General features: G+C 41.9%; 1 protein-coding gene across 1 annotated transcript in view; it reads left to right on the top strand.

The window, feature by feature from the left end:
- The window catches only part of LOC141088371 (platelet glycoprotein IX-like), a 33,509-nt gene extending 17,249 nt beyond the window's left edge, over positions 1–16,260 (top strand). The window contains exon 2 of the mRNA XM_073574393.1: positions 15,369–16,260. Coding sequence (XP_073430494.1) covers positions 15,375–15,989 — 615 coding nt within the window. The 5' untranslated portion in view covers positions 15,369–15,374 and the 3' untranslated portion in view covers positions 15,990–16,260. The remainder of the gene's footprint in view (positions 1–15,368) is intronic.
- Positions 16,261–18,949: the final 2,689 nt, after the last annotated feature.

Below are 18,949 nucleotides of genomic sequence, written 5' to 3'. Positions count from 1 at the left end.
CCAGATAGATAATCAAAAATTTATCGACAAAATCTCGGAAAATATCATTCATGGAGCACTGGAAGACAGAAGGGGCATTAGTGAGCCCAAAAGGCATCACCAGGTACTCAAAATGTCCCTCCGGAGTATTAAACGCCATCTTCCATTCATCCCCATGATTAATGCGAATAAGATTATACGCCCCCATGAGGTCAAGCTTGGTAAACCAGCAAGCACCTTTAACTCTGGAGAATAGATCAGAAATCAGGGGTAACGGATACTGATATTTAACAGTAATTTTGTTGAGGGCACGATAATCAATACAAGGTCTTAATGATCCATCCTTTTTGGCTACAAAAAAAAACCCGGCACCTAAGGGTGACGAGGATGGTCTAATATGACCCTTCTCCAACGCCTCCTTAATATAGGATCGCATAGCCTCGTGCTCGGGTACAGATAAATTGAAGAGCCGACCCTTGGGAAATTTACACCCCGGGCTCAGTTCAATTGCACAGTCATAACTCCTATGAGGAGGCAGAGACGCAGACTCATTCTCACTAAATACATCATAAAAGTCCGCCAAATAATCAGGAACATCATGCGACTGAGGAGAGGTGGAAAACACCGGAGCCTCACTAAAGGCACACCGACAACCCCAACTCACCACAGACACAGATTTCCAATCCAAAACTGGATTATGAATTTGTAACCAGGGAAACCCCAGAACAATAGTATCATGCAGATTATGCAACACCAAAAATCTGCAATTTTCTTGATGGTCTGGGGCGACCCGCATTACCACCTGGGTCCAAAACTGAGGTTTATTTTTAGCCAAAGGAGTAGCATCAATCCCCCTCAAAGGGATAGGCGTCTGCAGAGGTGTCATTGGAAATCCACAACGTTTAGCAAAATCCAAGTCCATTAGGTTTAGGGCTGCTCCCGAATCCACAAAAGCCTTGGCGGAAAATGTGGACAGGGAGCAGATCAGAGTAATAGCCAGAAGAAACTTAGGTTGAACACCACCAACAGAAAACGTGTGTGCAAAGCGTTTCTCTCGTTTAGGACAGACAGAAATAATATGAGAGGCATCTCCACAGAAAAAACACAACTTATTATGCCTTCTGAACTCCTGACGCTGCTCTCTGGAAAAAACTCTATCACATTGCATAGGTTCAGACATTTGTTCAACAGGTGGCAACACCTCTCGTGCAGCTCTGCGTTCGCGCAAACGCCGATCAACCTGAATGGCTAATGACATAGAATTGTCAAGACCAGAGGGAACAGGAAATCCCACCATAGTATCTTTTACGGCTTCTGACAACCCCTTCCGAAAGAGAGCAGCCAAGGCATTATCATTCCAGGTAGTAAGTACTGCCCACTTTCGGAATTTTTGACAGTACAATTCTGCAGAATCACGACCCTGGTTCAATGCCAGCAGGGTCTTTTCAGCCTGATCAATGGCATTAGGTTCGTCATACAACAACCCCAAGGCCTGAAAAAATGCGTTCACATTAGTCAGAATAGGATCATCTGGTTTCAAAGAAAACGCCCAATCCTGGGGATCGCCACGCAGCAAAGAGATGACAATTTTAACCTGCTGCGCGGAGCTCTCTGATGAGTTAGGCTTCAAGGCAAAAAATAATTTACAATTATTGTTGAAATTCAAAAATTTAGACCGATCCCCAAAAAATACATCAGGTGTAGGAATCTTTGGTTCAGCAGCATGTGAATGAGCAAGGTAGGCGGAAATTCCCCGCACTTCCGCAGCGAGCTGCTCCACATGATCAGACAATTGCTTTATCTCCATTGAGAGAAAAAAAAAATTCCCCCTATGGCCTCAGAGATATAGAGGAAAAAATATACACTTTTTTTTATTTTTTTTTTTTATACAATTCTTTCCTGCTATTGAGTACCCTAGGATCTGCGGTATGGCGGGTGATTCTGTTATGATTGAGTCACCATAGGAGGCAGACACAAAAATAGAAGCTACGTCCAGAAAACCAGAGAAGTTGGCAACTATCAGATTGCAGACCCCTGAACCTATCAACACAACTAGCAGTAGCCGTGGGGGGTTCCTACGATGCCCTAGACCCCTCGATCACAGCCGGAGCGCTAAATAGCCTAAAGACAGAAAAGGAAATCTAAACTGCCCCAGAGTAGACCCCAAAGTAAAAGGCAGCCCCCAACATATAATGACGGCGAAGCAAGATGAAAAAACACTTACACAGACAGAAAGATAGGCTGAGCAAACGACGGGGCCCAAGCTAGCTAAACAGAACAGGAAAGGAAGGTTGCTGTCTGCAATCTGCCAAAACCCTATCAAAGACATAAGCCAACAAGCTGATATGAAAAAGACCCTGAAGCAGCTAGGCTTCAAAAACTAAATCAGCACTCTGGTATTTTCAGAAGACAGAGCTAAAGGAATTCAGCACACCCCAGCAGGGAATGGCAGAAATCCAGAAAAACAAAGCAAAACAAAGTCTAAGCACAAATGCAAAAAGCCGAGCAGAAAACTTAGCTTTAGAGGAGCAGGAATTCAGACTGGTCTCCAAGGATCCCACAGAGAAATCACCCGCAGGGCAGAAGGGCGTCGGCAGCCTATATCCAGTCAGTAACTCCACTCAGCCAGTCATCATGATCAGACTCAGGTGTTTGATGATCAGACTCAGGTGTTTGATAATCAGGCTCACTACCTTTCTTTACCAGAAGAGGGAGTTCCTCGGGCCTCAGTAGTGAAGGGGAAAATGAACTCACAACAGGCAATCTTGCAGGATAGGTGGGCACGGCTGGCACTCTGGCAGAACAGGTAGGCATGGCTGGCACTCTGGCAGGACAGGCGGGCACGGCTGGCACTCTGGCTGGACAGGCAAGCATGGCTGAGAGACTGACAGACAGGCACAGACGGGTACGAGTGGTATGTGGGAACAGGTAGGAAGCTGTTCACACGGGAGGTGCGAGAACTGGTTCAGGAAAGATGAAAATATAGACAGGTATGAGGGAACAGGTTTGGACCTGTTCACATTGAAGAAGCTGGTACTGACTAGGAACTAGTACAGACGGGTAGGACAAGGATCCACAAGATACGGAATGGAAGTAGAGCAGAACCGCAGGGTTGCAGAACAGAGAGGAACCGCAAGGCTGCTGAGAGGAGTTGCAGCAAGAGGTTCTGCAGCAGCAGGAGCGGAGCAAAGTGGAACCACAAGGTATGCGGAGTGGAACTGCAGCAAGAGGTTCTGCAGCAGCAGGAGCTGAACAAGCGGAACCGCAAGGAATTCAGAGAGGAGCTGCAGCAAGAGGTTCTGCAGCAGCAGGTGCGGAGCAAAGCAGAACCGCAAGAGTATGGAGCAAAAGGTGGAACTGCAAGAGTGCGGAGCACAGGCAGAGCTGCAAGAGTTGCAGAGCACAGGCAGAGCCACAAGAGTGTGGAGCACAGGCAGACAGAGTGGACACAAGGATAGACACAGCAGGCAAAGGAACCACAGACAAGGAGACCAACAGACAGAGGTTAGGACAGAGTTCAGACAAGGTCAGGAACAGGATAAGATACAGGAATAGGACACAGTACACACAAGGACAGACATGGGAACAAATACTGGATAAAGACACAGGCCTGAGTATGCAGCCCTCAGGTAGGCAGAGACATAAGTCACAAGCATACGGAAACAGATCTGGGTATGAAGCCCCCAGAGAAGGCAGAAACAGGTCAGGTCCTGGCACCTCAGCAGCAAGCCACTGACTGAGGGAAATAGTTGCTCAGGCATCCTCCTATGGGCGAGGATGCCTTAATACCAGAGGCCGCTTGGCAATTGGCTGGGAACACCTTAGGCAGGTGCACACTGATTCTACAAGAACCAGAGTGTGCCGGCACCGTTTCCCTATGCACACAGCCAGGAATTATGCAGAGAGCAGACAGGAGGCAAGAGGCATACAGCATGGAGCTGGCAGCAGACAGAACTCACAACATGGTACGGAGTAGTGACTAAGTCTGGTGGAGGATGGGAGGCCATGCAGTGATGCTGGCAGTGTTGTTACATAATAGACATATTGGCAGTAGTTTTACTTTATTAGACCTATGGCTGTAGAAATATTAAGGCAACATCATAACTAGGTGGAATCCGTAAAATACTCATCCAAATATAAGACATATACCTTTTTCATAAAATTATGTTAATACAGATAGGTTGCAGCCCTCCCAGATACCCATGGTACAATTAAAGCCCTCCATTAAGCTATGGTCTCTCCGCTCCCTTTTCTCAAGGTAAAACTCTAATTTAGCTGCAGCCTGTGTAATGTGCACAACCCTAATTTGCAATTCTTAGAGACATTTCCACAATTAAGTTTCAGTTTAAATATTTAATTTCTCATCTCAGCTTCCCAATGGAAATTATCTTAACTGGATATGGCATTAAAGTTACTGACTTTAATTTACCAGACTAGTGACACCTTCTGACTACGAAATCATGCCGAGTTTCACCTCATACATGCTCTACGTTTGTATGAAATTCATGAAACATCATTTCCATTTTCCCTACTACATTAGTTTTACACATTGCAAAAATGTTGGTGTTATTTGTTTTCATTTTTTTTACGGCAAAAAAATCCACTTTTATTAGATGTTCCGAGTCAGTTGGAGACTATGAAATACACTAAAATAGTATGTTTATCTGCGTGGTTTTGGTAGTGTGTGTATTTCCTTATCCTATACCGTTTGGTTGGTTGCTCCTGTTCCCTTGTTTTCCACTTTGTTGTTTCTTAGTTGTTTTTGTTTGATTGCAGTTTACTTTCATCCCAGTCTGTTACCCCTGTCTGTCCGGTTTGTGCTATCCGTTTGACGTCAGTCCCATACCTCCCTGTGTGGGTGAGGGTAAAGTTTCTGTGTGCATTCAGCAGCTTAGCAAGGTTGGAGACCCAGGCCTTTCTACCTTCAAGAGTACCCCTGGGACAGGGATAGTGAGGGTTCCAGCTCCAGGGACAGTTGCAAACTCTTTCTCCCTTACTTCATACTGGCACATTGTGACATAAGGTTCCTGTACACATCAGACAAAATATTACCAAAACCACCAATTGTGGCAAGATCGGAGGACCATCTAATGTGTATGGACTCTCCTCCGAAAAATTAAGTTGAAGGAGAGAAGTGTTCATCCAGTTGAATTTCAACAGCCAATCCTTTTGTTCAGCGCAGAGATAAGCAGAGTTGAGCACTCCTGTGTATGGGAGAGTAGGGAGAAATATCTATCTGCTAAACAATTGTTTGATCGACAGCTGTCTACAGTCATGGCCAAAAGTTTAGAGAATGACACAAATATTAATTTTTACAAAGTCTACTGCTTCATTTTTTCTAATGGCAATTTGCATATACTCCAGAATGTTATAAAGAGTGATCAGCTTAACAGCAATTACTTGCAAAGTCAATATTTGCCTAGAAAATTTACTTTATCCCCCAAAACACATTTCAACATCATTGCAGCCCTGCCTTAAAAGGACCAGCTAACATCGTTTCAGTGATTGCTCCATTAACACAGGTGTGGGTGTTGATGAGGACAGGGCTGGAGATCAATCTGTCATGATTAAGTAAGAATGACACCACTGGACACTTTAAAAGGAGGCTGGTGCTTGGCATCATTGTTTCTCTTCTGTTAACCATGGTTATCTCTAAAGAAACACATGCAGTCATCATTGCACTGCACAAAAATGGCCTAACAGGGAAGAGTATCGCAGCTAGAAAGATTGCACCTCAGTCAACAATCTATCGCATCATCAAGAACTTCAAGGAGAGAGGCTTCCTTGTTGCCAAAAAGACTCCAGGGCGCCCAAGAAAGACCAGCAAGCGCCTGGACCGTCTCTTAAAAGTGTTTCAGCTGCGGGATCGGGCTACCAGCAGTGCAGAGCTTGCTCAGGAATGGCAGCAGGCAGGTGTGAGTGCATCTGCACGCACTGTGAGGCGGAGACTCTTGGAGCAAGGCCTGGTCTCAAGGAGGGCAGCAAAGAAGCCACTTATCTCCAGAAAAAACATCATGGACAGACTGATATTCTGCAAGAGGTACAGGGAATGGACTGCTGAGGACTGGGGTAAAGTCATTTTCTCTGATGAATCCCCTTTTCGATTGTTTGGGACATCTGGAAAACGGCTTATTCGGAGAAGACCAAGTGAGCGCTACCACCAGTCTTGTCTCATGCCAACTGTCCAGCATCCTGAAACCATTCATGTGTGGGGTTGCTTCTCAGCCAAGGGAATGGGCTCTCTCCCAGTCTTGCCTAAAAACACAGCCATGAATAAAGAATGGTACCAGAATGTCCTCCAAGAGCAACTTCTCCCAACCGTCCAAGAGCAGTTTGGCGATCAACAATGCCTTTTTCAACATGATGGAGCACCTTGCCATAAAGCAAAGGTGATAACTAAATGGCTCAGGGAACAAAACATAGAGATTTTGGGACCATGGCCTGGAAACTCCCCAGATCTTAATCCCATTGAGAACTTGTGGTCAATCATCAAGAGACGGGTGGACAAACAAAAACCTTCAAATTCAGACAAAATAAAAGCATTGATTTTGCAAGAATGGACTGCTATCAGTCAGGATTTGATCCAGAAGTTGATTGAGAGCATGCCAGGGAGAATTGCTGAGGTCCTGAAGAAGAAGGGTCAACACTGCAAATATTGACTTGCTGCATTAACTCATTCTAACTGTCAATATAACCTTTTGTTACTCATAATATCATTGCAATTATATTTCTGTATGTTATCTGTCAGATAATACTCAGTTTCTTCCTGAAAATGATTGCAAACACAAATTCTTTGGTATTATTATCTTCATTTCATTTGTCTTAAATGAAAAAACACAAAAAGAATTGTCCTAAAGCCAAATTGGATATAATTCCACACCAAACATGAAAAAGAGGGTGGACAAAAGTATTGGCACTGTTCGAAAAATCATGTGATGCTTCTCTAATTTGTGTAATTAACAGCACCTGTAACTTACCTGTGGCACCTAACAGGTGTTGGCAATTACTAAATCACACTTGCAGCCAGTTGACATGGATTAAAGTTGACTCAACCTCTGTCCTGTGACCTTGTGTATACCACATTGAGCATGGAGAAAAGAAAGAAGACCGAAGAACTGTCTGAGGACTTGAGAAACCAAATTGTGAGGAAGCATGAGCAATCTCAAGGCTACAAGTCCATCTCCAAAGACCTGAATGTTCCTGTGTCTACCGTGCGCAGTGTCATCAAGAAGTTTAAAGCCCATGGCACTGTGGCTAACCTCCCTAGATGTGGACGGAAAAGAAAAATTGACAAGAGATTTCAACGCAAGATTGTGCGGATGTTGGATAAAGAACCTCGACTAACATCCAAACAAGTTGAAGCTGCCCTGCAGTCCAAGGGTACAAGAGTGTCAACCCGTACTATCCGTCGGCATCTGAATGAAAAGGGACTGTATGGTAGGAGATCCAGGAACACCCCACTTCTTACCCCGAGACATAAAAAAGCCAGGCTGGAGTTTGCCAAAACTTACCTGAAAAAGCCTAAAACGTTTTGGAAGAATGTTCTCTGGTCAGATGAGACAAAAGTAGAGCTTTTTGGGCAAAGGCATCAACATAGAGTTTACAGGAGAAAAAAAGAGGCATTCAAAGAAAAGAACACGGTCAGTCAAACATGGCGGAGGTTCCCTGATGTTTTGGGGTTGCTTTGCTGCCTCTGGCACTGGACTGCTTGACCGTGTGCATGGCATTATGAAGTCTGAAGACTACCAACAAATTTTGCAGCATAATGTAGGGCCCAGTGTGAGAAAGCTGGGTCTCCCTCAGAGGTCATGGGTCTTCCAGCAGGACAATGACCCAAAACACACTTCAAAAACCACTAGAAAATAGTTTGAGAGAAAACACTGGAGATTTCTAAGGTGGCCAGCAATGAGTCCAGACCTGAATCCCATAGAACACCTGTGGAGAGATCTAAAAATGGCAGTTTGGAGAAGGCACCCTTCAAATATCAGGGACCTGGAGCAGTTTGCCAAAGAAGAATGGTCTAAACAGAGCATTGTAAGAAACTCATTGATGGTTACCGGAAGCGGTTGGTCGCAGTTATTTTGGCTAAAGGTTGTGCAACCAAGTATTAGGCTGAGGGTGCCAATACTTTTGTCTGGCCCATTTTTGGAGTTTTGTGTGAAATGATCAATGTTTTGCTTTTTGCTTCATTCTCTTTTGTGTTTTTTCATTTAAGACAAATTAAATGAAGATAATAATACCAAAGAATTTGTGTTTGCAATCATTTTCAGGAAGAAACTGAGTATTATCTGACAAAATTGCAGGGAGTCAATACTTTTGGTCACAACTGTACATGGAGGCAAAGTGGATATTTGCTAAGCAATGATCATATTTTTGTATTTTTTTTTCTATTAAACTGCCATTCAAATTCTACCATTATTTTATGGTTCTGAAATCTGCAATTGACCGCAGTGACATAAGTCATCATTAGAGATGAGCTAAACTTTTGAAATCCAAATTCGCCAGCTTGAATTAATTTATTTGAAGTTTAATTTGCAGCAAATCAATTCGCAGTAAAGCGCAAGTACTCCAATTGTCCTGAAAAGTCATTTACAGCACTACGAAGTTCTAATAGGAATGTACGGAAGCCTTTTGAAGTTCTTTAACACAGCCTCATTCAGAAGTCCATTTTTCTGACGTATAAAAAAAAATAAATGATTATTTTATCAGACTTTGATCAGAGTGTTGGTCCGAGTGTCATCAGTTTTTCTTGCACGTGGAGAAAAATTTTTTTATGTCTCCTCGATTTATCATGGACAAAAAAAAAAATTGTGGACGTGTGAATGGCTCCATAAACTATCACGGGTAGGAGTACTATCTGTGAAAACCATGGATATCACTCATATACGAAAAACGGATGTCTGAATGAGGCCTTAGGAATATCAAAGTGACGTCTTGTGAGGCTGATGCAAATTTCTGATTTGTATAAAACGTCACTGCGCAATTTTTGATGATTTGCAAAGTCCGGAAAATTGAATAAAATTCAACCTAAATTCAATTTGCACCCTGACCCCCTGCTCTTCCTCCCACACAGCTAACGATATCAGGGGCGATTGACAAAACTGTCTGAAAAAAAATCTGTATTGCTGCCCAATCACAGAACAGCTTTCATTTAGTATTCTACTCTTGGAAAATGAAAGCTGCACTGTGATTGGTTGCTGTGGGCTTAAACATTAGCTAGATGTGCAGAACGGTTGTCATGTGTGACCTTTCTTTGGAGTCTTTGCATGCTGCATTGTTTGGCACGTGTGTAGCACTCTAGGCCTAATTTAATTTTAGTGGTATCCGCTATTCCTTTTTCCCCCATTATAATGATTGTGTCACTGATTTATAATTCTCTGCCATTAGACAGGAGCTAGAGAAAGAGAATCTGCCAAAGGCATCATGGGATGGGAAATGTAGTCTGCGTGAGGGGAGCAATATGAAAGGGAAAGAAGGAATCAAAATGGGAAATAATAAAAAAATGGCACATAACGTAAAACAAGTATACACAAGGCGTATACCAAAACCTCTACATAAGGCTAGGTAACGTTGCCATGCTAAAACACAGGTCAGTCATGCCCGCAAATTGCAGATATTGCAGGCTCCATAGTGTGCGAGCGCTATTCACATGCAGTAGCCTGGTCCGTACAAGGGACCCGACTTCCGCAGGCGGCTGTGATTTCCTTCCCAGTGATATTCGTTTGTTCATTTTTGTTTGATAAAAAAATTCTCACACAGAAAAAAACGTTTATGGTAAAAAATTGTTTCTTTTACTGAACTCATTGAGCTAGCGGGCGAGTCTGATCTGAGGAAATTAGTGCACAGGGAGGAGTCAGACGGCTGTATAACTTGGAAGAGGATCGCAATGCTCGGACTGGCCGGCCACTCTCCCGACCCGAGGTGTGACAGCTGAATAGAAATACAGTACATGCTGTCATGCTGTCATGCTACTGTCAGGAGAGCCGATGGCCAGTCCGAGCATTGCGCTGCGATCCTCGTCCAACTTATAATGCCGTCTGAGTCTCCCCATATTGCGATTTATTTTAACACACAGAACATGGGTCTGTTTGTAAAAGAACTAAGTTAAACTATCCCATTTACTTGCATTATTCCATGTGTTGTCTGTTTGCTATCCATTTTGCATAAAGACAGCAGAAGGATGTAACATATGCATGTCTGTACCAGTCCTTAAAGTGAATATGTCACCAGGGTTTTGCTACCGTTATCTGAGAGCAGTATGATGTAAGGACAGAGATCCTGATTCCAGTAATGTGTCACTTAGGCTGGTTTCAGACTAGCGCATTTTACATGCAGCGGACACGCCGCTAAGCCCCGCCCCCAGCCCGCTCTGTCCAGTCATTTCCTCCTACTATCGCACACGGCTGCATGCGATCTGCGCACCCTATCTTTAGCATAGGGTGCGCAGACCGTGCGCTGGCCGTGCGCTAGTAGGATTTTTGCGTGCGCTGCGCACTTTTGAAGGTGTGCCGTGCGTGCCGAACGGACCATGTTGCATTTTGGTGCACTCGGCGCACCTTCAAAAGTGCGCAGCGCACGCAAAAATCCTACTAGCGCATGGCCAGCGCACGGTCTGCGCACCCTATGCTAAAGATAGGGTGCGCAGATCGCATGCAGCCGTGTGCGATAGTAGGAGGAAATGACCGGACGGGGCGGGCAGGGGGCGGGGCTTAGTGGCGCCGTGCGCTGCCTGTAAATTGCGCTAGTCTGAAACCAGCCTTACTGAGTTGCTTCCTGCAGTTTTGATAAAATCACAGTTTTATCTACCAGTTCTCTGAATGCTCAGCTCTGTATAACACCACCCACACCACTGATTGGCAGCTTTCCGTGGTGAGGGCGGGGTTATACAGAGCTCAATATGGAGGACTACATGGCAGCAGGCTTAGTTGTCATCAAATAATTTTATGAAAACTACAGCAAGCAGTCCAGCTCAGTTTTCCATGTATTTTTCATTCATTTTTAACTGAATTATTGCTAAATGTCAATGCAAAGGAAAGTTTAGACCACGAACCTTCTTCAGTTTTCAAAAAGGATGAGGATATTAGACTGAACAGATGCAAACTGTTTTAATTTTAAAGACTATGGGAATCGGATAGCAATGGATGCTCAACCGTTGCGTCATCCTTTTAAGGTGTTCAGAGACACCTCTAGTAAAAAATGGATCCATTAAAAAGGAGCAAGAAGGGATGCCGACAGATACTAAATGGAAGCAAAAGTTTTTACATTGATTCATTTGATTTATTTGATTAAAAAAAACGTACACTTTGGGTTCAGTTTGGTATCTATTTACATCCATTTTGATGAATGAGCAATTGAAGTTGGATGCGTCAAGTTTATTAGGACACTTGAATTTGGGATATCTTTGATGTACACTAGTCAAGGACTGAAGAATATCCCTATCATAAATTATGCCACTTTTTTGGAGTAAATTATGATCATCAGCCGCCCTCCGTCATCTTTCCTGCTCAGCTTCACACATTTTTCAAAAAAGTCGGAAAAGCGGGCATAAAAACTTATAGTACCAAATAATTTTTTTTTTTCAATTATGAGTCACTCAAAATTTTTTCAACATTTCAAACTGTTTAACCCAGATCGCCGCCATTAGTCGGTGGCGGGGGGGGGGTCTGATCAGTGTCTCCAGCCATGGGCGATGCTATTGCAGCATCTGCCATGGCTGGATTGTAATATTTCACCAAATTTCATTGATGAAATATTACAAATGGCTCTGATTAGCTGTTTCACTTTTAACAGCCAATCAGAGCGATCGTAGGCAAGTGGGGGCTAAGCCACCCCCCCGGGGTAAACTATAAAGGGTCCTCTGTGTGCGGGTCGGGTGACCTTTCAGTGACCCCGGTCACCCGACCCCCAGGGGGGCAATCAATTCATGACGCCACATAGGCGTCATGGGTCGGATTGGCACCGACTTTCATGACGCCTACGTGGCGTCAAAGGTCAAGAAGGGGTTAAAGTACCAATTTTTTTTTTTTGCAATTATGAGTCGCTCAAAAATTTTGCAACATTTCAAACGGTTTAACCCAGATTTGTTGTCCTGTCTCCCTAGAAAAGTCTGCAGTCACTCTGTGTAACTGCAAACTTCTGATTTGTTACAGCGTGCCCACTGTCAGGATTTTCCAGTAATGCTAGCGAGTGCAGGCAGTTACATCTTTGCAAGTGTGTAATTTGCATTCTTCTGTATACATTCTCCTAGATGGGCTTGGCCTTGCTCAATTCACCTGGTCATCTAGTCGCAAGCATACTTATGGTCACGTGACCGCCTACTCTCGGCAGCAATACCGGACAATCCTGACAGTCTGCGGTGCGCACGCTGTCAGGATTCAGGAATCTGTAGTCACATAGAGTAACTTTATTATGAAGCTGTAGGTATATGGAGTGAAATTTAAACAATTTGTAAGTATAATTCAATAAATAAAAGCCTAAAGAAACGAACTGAAATATAAGTTGGTATAAATGCAATGTGTAGGCACATGCTCACAATGGCCACTAAACAGAAAAAACCTAAGATAAAAACAAAATGATCAAATACCCTGCAGTAAATAAATAAATAAATAGCAATAGTGCATGTTAGGGTACTTAGTTAACATAATTTTGATGAAAAAAGCAAAAAAGCCATCCCACCGTGTCAAGGTGACCCTATTCAGGACAGTCCCAGCCTCTAGTATTAAATCCTTACCGTATGAAGAACTTCTAAATGTCATTAAGGGCTGAGCAGGACCAAGATTATGAATAGGGTCACCTTGACGCGGTGGGATGGCGTGAACTTTTTTAATCAAAATTATGTTAACGAAGCTCCCTATTTTATTTTCCTGCACTATTACTATTTAACGCAGGGTGTTTGCTCATTTTGTTCTTATCTTAGGTTTTGATCATTTAATAAATGCATAAAAATAGTAAGAGAAAATAAATGACCTTTCTCTCATAATTCAAAGCTCCCAGCGTAGCATCCCGGTGACCGCAAAACAAGCGGCACCAATATGATAGCCACTAAATCCTACATTGTTTAATCCAAGGTGACCCCGTCTATTGAGTGCCAAAACCGGCTAACATTTCTTCAGCTCCTATATGTATTCAGTAATGCAAACACCTAGCTAATGGCAGCACGAATAAATAAATTATTATTTTTTTTTTCCAATTTCCAGGCAGTTTCATTGCAGCTGCAGAACTGTTAGCCTGGCACAAAGTAGAGATAAACTGTATGGGCAGGTAGATAAATTAGGATCCTCAGATGAAAAATTGATACTGAAGTTGAAAATGAATTAATGCCAGATACGACTCAGCAACTAAAAGATAATCTATAGCAATAATGTTTTGCTGCAAGGTGTTTGGAAAATAATGTATTGGGGATAATTCACTGCCCAGGAGAAGGAGCAATTCGAATTATGTGACAAGGGAGTACAAGGAAATATGGAGCCATTGAAAGGCTCTGCAGATCCCAGGCTGGCCTGATAAATGTACTGTGTTAGTGTATCACGACATTCCATCCTTGCTGAATATCGGCACCACAGGCACTAGAATTATGTGCCGCCTTCACAAGCATCCTTCAACAGCACAGCACCGGCTGCCCATATCTGACGAATGATTCCATTACAAGCAATGCATTATTCTTCACTTGACTAAACAAACAGAGCTCAAGCTTCTGGGTGCGCTGCGAAATACAAAGCCCAATGCGGAGACGTGCAGCATAAATTCTGCAAATTTTCCATCCAGATCTGCAGGTGGAAAAAACCACAGGGTGTTACAGCACCATCAACGTGGAAGAGATTTTAATAAATTTCATCCATGGGCTGTAGAGAAATAAATTGATATGTGTCGGGGATCATAAATCCGCCGTATGTCATTTCTTATTACGCATTTGGTCGCTGATTTTCCCTACTGAGTTTATTAGGGAAGTCCAAAAATCCTCATTCAAATTCGCCATAAAAAAAGACACATTTTTTTCCGTTGCAAAAAAGAAGCTCAAAAATGTCAGACAGCAAAAGTGAATTTTTCATTGAATGGAAAAGGCACAATGTAATACTCCAAAATTTGTATAATATGCTGATCATAATACTGGTGTTTGCTTAAGCAGCAAAAGGAAACCAAGGCACAAATTCAAAGGGGTTATCCAGGGCTCAGGACTCAGGTCTGCAGTCATTATGTAACTTCGATCTTCTGAATGCTTACAATATACACAGAGCACACTGTCAGGATTCTCCGGAGTTGGGGGTTAAGTGCCTGCACGTTTGCGATTTGCATTCTTCTGGCCTCATTCCGACTACACATGTCTGGCCTCGCTCAATTCACTTGTATTGAGTGGAGCCACACATGTCTAGTTGGGATGTGGCTGGGAGTATAGATATAACATACTTGCGGTCACAAGCCTGACTGCTTCCAGTGTTGGCACCAAAGAATCCTGACAACGCACATACCGCGTGCTGTGAGGATTCACAAGTCTGCAGTCACAGAGAGTATACCATACTGTATAAATAGTTTACAATTAGAGGCGACACATGGTCCTGAATGTCTACAGAGCGGTGTAGTCTGCAGCCTATAATCAGTGGTATAAGAAAATAAATTATTCTGACGCTTAACTTTGATGAAAATCTCCAACATAATGTGAACAGAGTCTTAGATGTGTATGGAAATGTCAGCCCGCATGGCAAAAATGTCAAGAGGTGAACAGTACAGAGATGCACCACATTACTTGTGCACTAGTTTCATTATAGGGAATCGGTCACTAGGCTTTGCTACCCCATGTGAGAGCAGCATATTGTAGGGGCAGAGATCCTGATTCCAGCGATGTATCACTTGCTCTGCTGCGGTTTTGATAAACTGTTTTATCTGCTGCAGATCTACCAGTTCCCTTAACTCTGAGCTCTATATAACCCCGCCCACACCTTTGATTGGCAGCTTTCTGTACATACTGTGCATAGGCAGAAAGCAGCCAATCAGTTGTGGGGGCAGGGTTATACAGAGCTCATTGTTATGTAGGACTACATGGCAGCAGGTTTACTAGTCCTCTAGTGATAATCTCCTGCTGATAAATCAGTGATTTTATGAAAATTACAGCAAGAAGCCCAGTAAGTCACATATCACTGGAATCAGGGTCTCTGTCTCTTCATTATGCGGCTCTCAGATTAGGTGGCAAAAACCTGGTGACGGATTCCATTTTAATCTTTCTTATAATATTTTATAGAAATAATCAAAGGTGACTTGTCTAATGTAAAATATTTCTTATAATGCAATTATTCTAAATTTTACTTGAGGTTTATTTTTATAGGAATATTTCATGCTATATGTATATATATACATTGCTATAATCTTTATAAATGGTAATGTGTTTTGTTTTCCAGACTTAAATGGCGTGGTGGAAAATCTCTATATCCTTCCAGTTGGTTATTTTGGTTCAATTTAGTAACTGCAACATTGATCCATGCCCAACACCTTGCATCTGTTTTCCGTTGCAAACAAGAGGATTAATAGTTAATTGCAGCTCAAGGCATCTCAAAGATGTACCAGATCTCCCAGTGGACACTGTACGGCTTTATTTGCAAAATAACCTAATAACATCTGTTTCATCTGGAGCTCTTGATCACTTGGTCAGCCTCCAAGAAGTCGATATGTCTGGAAATCCTTGGAATTGTGATTGTCAAATACTGTATTTCAAAAGCTGGCTTGACTCCATACCCGTTCAGCGAAACCCAGCAAATATAAAATGTGCAACCCCAAATACGGTATCAACGAAACCATTCCAGAACCTCACTGGGAATGATATGACTCCATGTGGAAGAACATGGCCAATTAAGTGCAAAAAGTTCTTTATAAGAGACCTGTATATGATTGGCCTTGCTGTGTTGGTTCTAATTTTGATGTCCTATGTGGTCAGGATGGCAAGAAAACTGGCTTGTTGTGTTGCAGTCACTACCAGCTCTCATCACAAAAAAACCTTAAATGAAAGCTACAAGTCAAAGTAATACAAGGCTTATCTCCAATGGTGGATTATCATGAGTACATATATGATCAAAGTCATACCAAGGGGATTCTGAATACTACCCCTTTTATCAATCAATCACATATAGTAGCATGAGAATGAAGGTCATTAAATATACAGTATATTTCAATGCACTTATGGGGGACACCAATAAAAAATGTTATTTTTGGATGGCATAATAATTTGAATATGCAATTCTCGGATAGATTAATTATTTCCATCTTCTATTAAGCCTATTAAATGTCATAAATTAGGTTGGCTATGCAACAGTATTTCATTTTATATTCTACACTTAAAAAATGAAAGTTTGAAAAAAATGAAAAGCAGTTCAGTAAATATGCCCCATCATTTGTGATTATATATTTTAATAAGTAGTGATGTATTAGGTGAGATATAGGATACACTGAGTCTCCGCTGTATACATCCCAAAGGATACACTGAGACTTTGCTGAATACATCCCTTAGGATACAATGAGAATCTGCTGTATACATCACATAGAATACACTTAGATTCTGCTGTATACATCCCAAAGGGTGCACTGAGACTTTGCTGAATATATCCCATAGGATACACTGAGAATCTGCTATATACATCACATAGGATACACTGGGACACTGCTGTATACATCACATAGGATACACTGGGACACTGCTGTATACATCACATAGGATACACTGGGACACTGCTGTATACATCACAAAGGATAAACTGAGACTCTGCTGTATACATCACATACAATAAACTGAGATTCTGCTGCATATGTCACAAAGGATACATTGAGATTTCTGTATGTACATCACATAGGTTATTATTGATGCTTTTCTTCATAGATCACATAGGATACACTGAGACTGCTGCATATACATCAAGTAGGATACACTGAGACTGATGTAGACAGTGAATAGGATGCACCGAGACTCTGCTGTTTGCTTCACATCAGGAGCGGACACAGACAGAAGAGGGATCCTGTGCAAGCACAGTATAAGGGCACTCTGCAGTCCACTGAGACTGCTGTATATATATGTCACATAGGATATACTGAGATTTCTGTTTATACAGTACATACTATGCACTGAGACCACAATTTACATTATATTGGATACACTGAGGCTGCTCTATACTACACAAATGATAAACTAATATGAGTCTACTGCATATACATCACAAAGATTATACTGATGCTTTTCTAAATATACGATAGAATAGAATACACAGAAACTGCTGTATATATATATATATATATATATCATATAAGATAAGCCAAAACTCTGCCGCATACATAACATAGGATACACTGGGATAGCTGTATGTACATCACATAGGATACACTGAGACCCTGTGCAAGAACAGTATATTTGCCCTTTGCAGTCCACTGAGACTGCTGTAAAAATATCACGTAGGATATACATCACAAAGGATGCACTGAGACTCTGCTGCATACATCACATAGGATACACTGAGATCACTGAATACATCATATAAGATACACTGAGACTGCTGTATACAACACAAATGGTATTCTAATATAACTGCCGCATATACATCAAATAGATTTTACTAATGCTTTGCTATATCGTGTAGAATACATTGAGACTACTATATATGCATCACATAATATACACTAAGACTGCTGTGTACATCACATAGGACATACTGATTTTGCTGTCTACATACATAATATACCTTGAGACTGCTGTATACATCACAATTGATATATTGAAACTGATGTATGCATCACATCAGGAGTGGACACACACAGAAGAGGAGCCCAGTGCAACAACAGCATATTTGTAGTGCAGTAGCACACTACAATGCTAGACCAACTTAATGAGATTCCATCCCTCTGTGGAATCATGTTTAACCCCTTTACCCCCAAGGGTGGTTTGCACGTTCGTGATTGGGCCAATTTTTACAATTCTGACCACTGTCCCTTTATGAAGTAAAACCTCTGAAACGCTTCCATGGATCCCAGTGATTCTGACCTTATTTTCTCATGACATATTGTACTTCATGTTAGTGGTAAAATTTCATTGATATAACTTGCATTTATTTGTGAAAAAAATGGAAATTTGGCGAAAATTTTGAAAATTTTGCAATTTGCCAAATTTGAATTTTTATGCCCTAAATCACAGAGATATGGCACACAAAAAACTTAATAAATAACATTTCCCACATGTTTACTTTACATCAGCACAATTTGAGAACCCAAATTTTTTTTGTTAGGAAGTTATAAGGGTTAAAATTTGACCAGCGATTTCTCATTTTTACAACACCATTTTATTTTTAGGGACCACATCACATTTGAAGTCACTTTGAGGGGTCTATATAATAGAAAATACCCAAAAGTGGCACCATTCTAAAAACTGCACCCCTCAAAGTGCTCAAAACCACATTCAAGAAGTTTATTAACCCTTCAGGTGCTTCACATGAATTTTTTAGATATGTGGTTAGACCTTTGCACCCCCAAGGGCTTCACAGAAGTTTATAACGTACAGCCGTACAATTAAAAAATCATATTTTTTCCACAAAAATGATCTTTTGACCCCCATTTTTTATTTTCCCAAGGGTAACAGGACCCCAAAAGTTATTGTGCAATGTATCCTGAGTACGCTAATACCCCATATGTGGGGGTAAACGACTTTTGGGCACATGGCAGAGCTCAGAAGGGAAGCAGCCCCTTTTGACTTTTTTGGCTGGAATTGAGATCGGACGCCATGTCGCATTTGGAAAGCCCCTGATGTGCCAAAACAGTGGAAACCCTCCACAAATGACACCATTTTGGAAACTAGACCCCCCAAGGAACTTATCTAGATGTGTGGTGAGAACTCCCAAGATGTCACAGAAGTTTATAACGTACAGCAGTACAATTAAAAATCATATTTTTTTCCACAAAAATGATCTTTTCACCCCCAATTTTTATTTTGCCAAGGGTAACAGGACCC

This window comes from Dendrobates tinctorius, unplaced genomic scaffold, assembly GCF_039654945.1.
Source record: "Dendrobates tinctorius isolate UK_male_01 unplaced genomic scaffold, ASM3965494v1 ptg000038l, whole genome shotgun sequence".
In the NCBI taxonomy this organism is placed as follows: domain Eukaryota; kingdom Metazoa; phylum Chordata; class Amphibia; order Anura; family Dendrobatidae; genus Dendrobates; species Dendrobates tinctorius.
The sequence above is the reverse complement of the archived record's forward strand: the minus strand, read 5'-3'. Positions and strand labels throughout refer to the sequence as shown.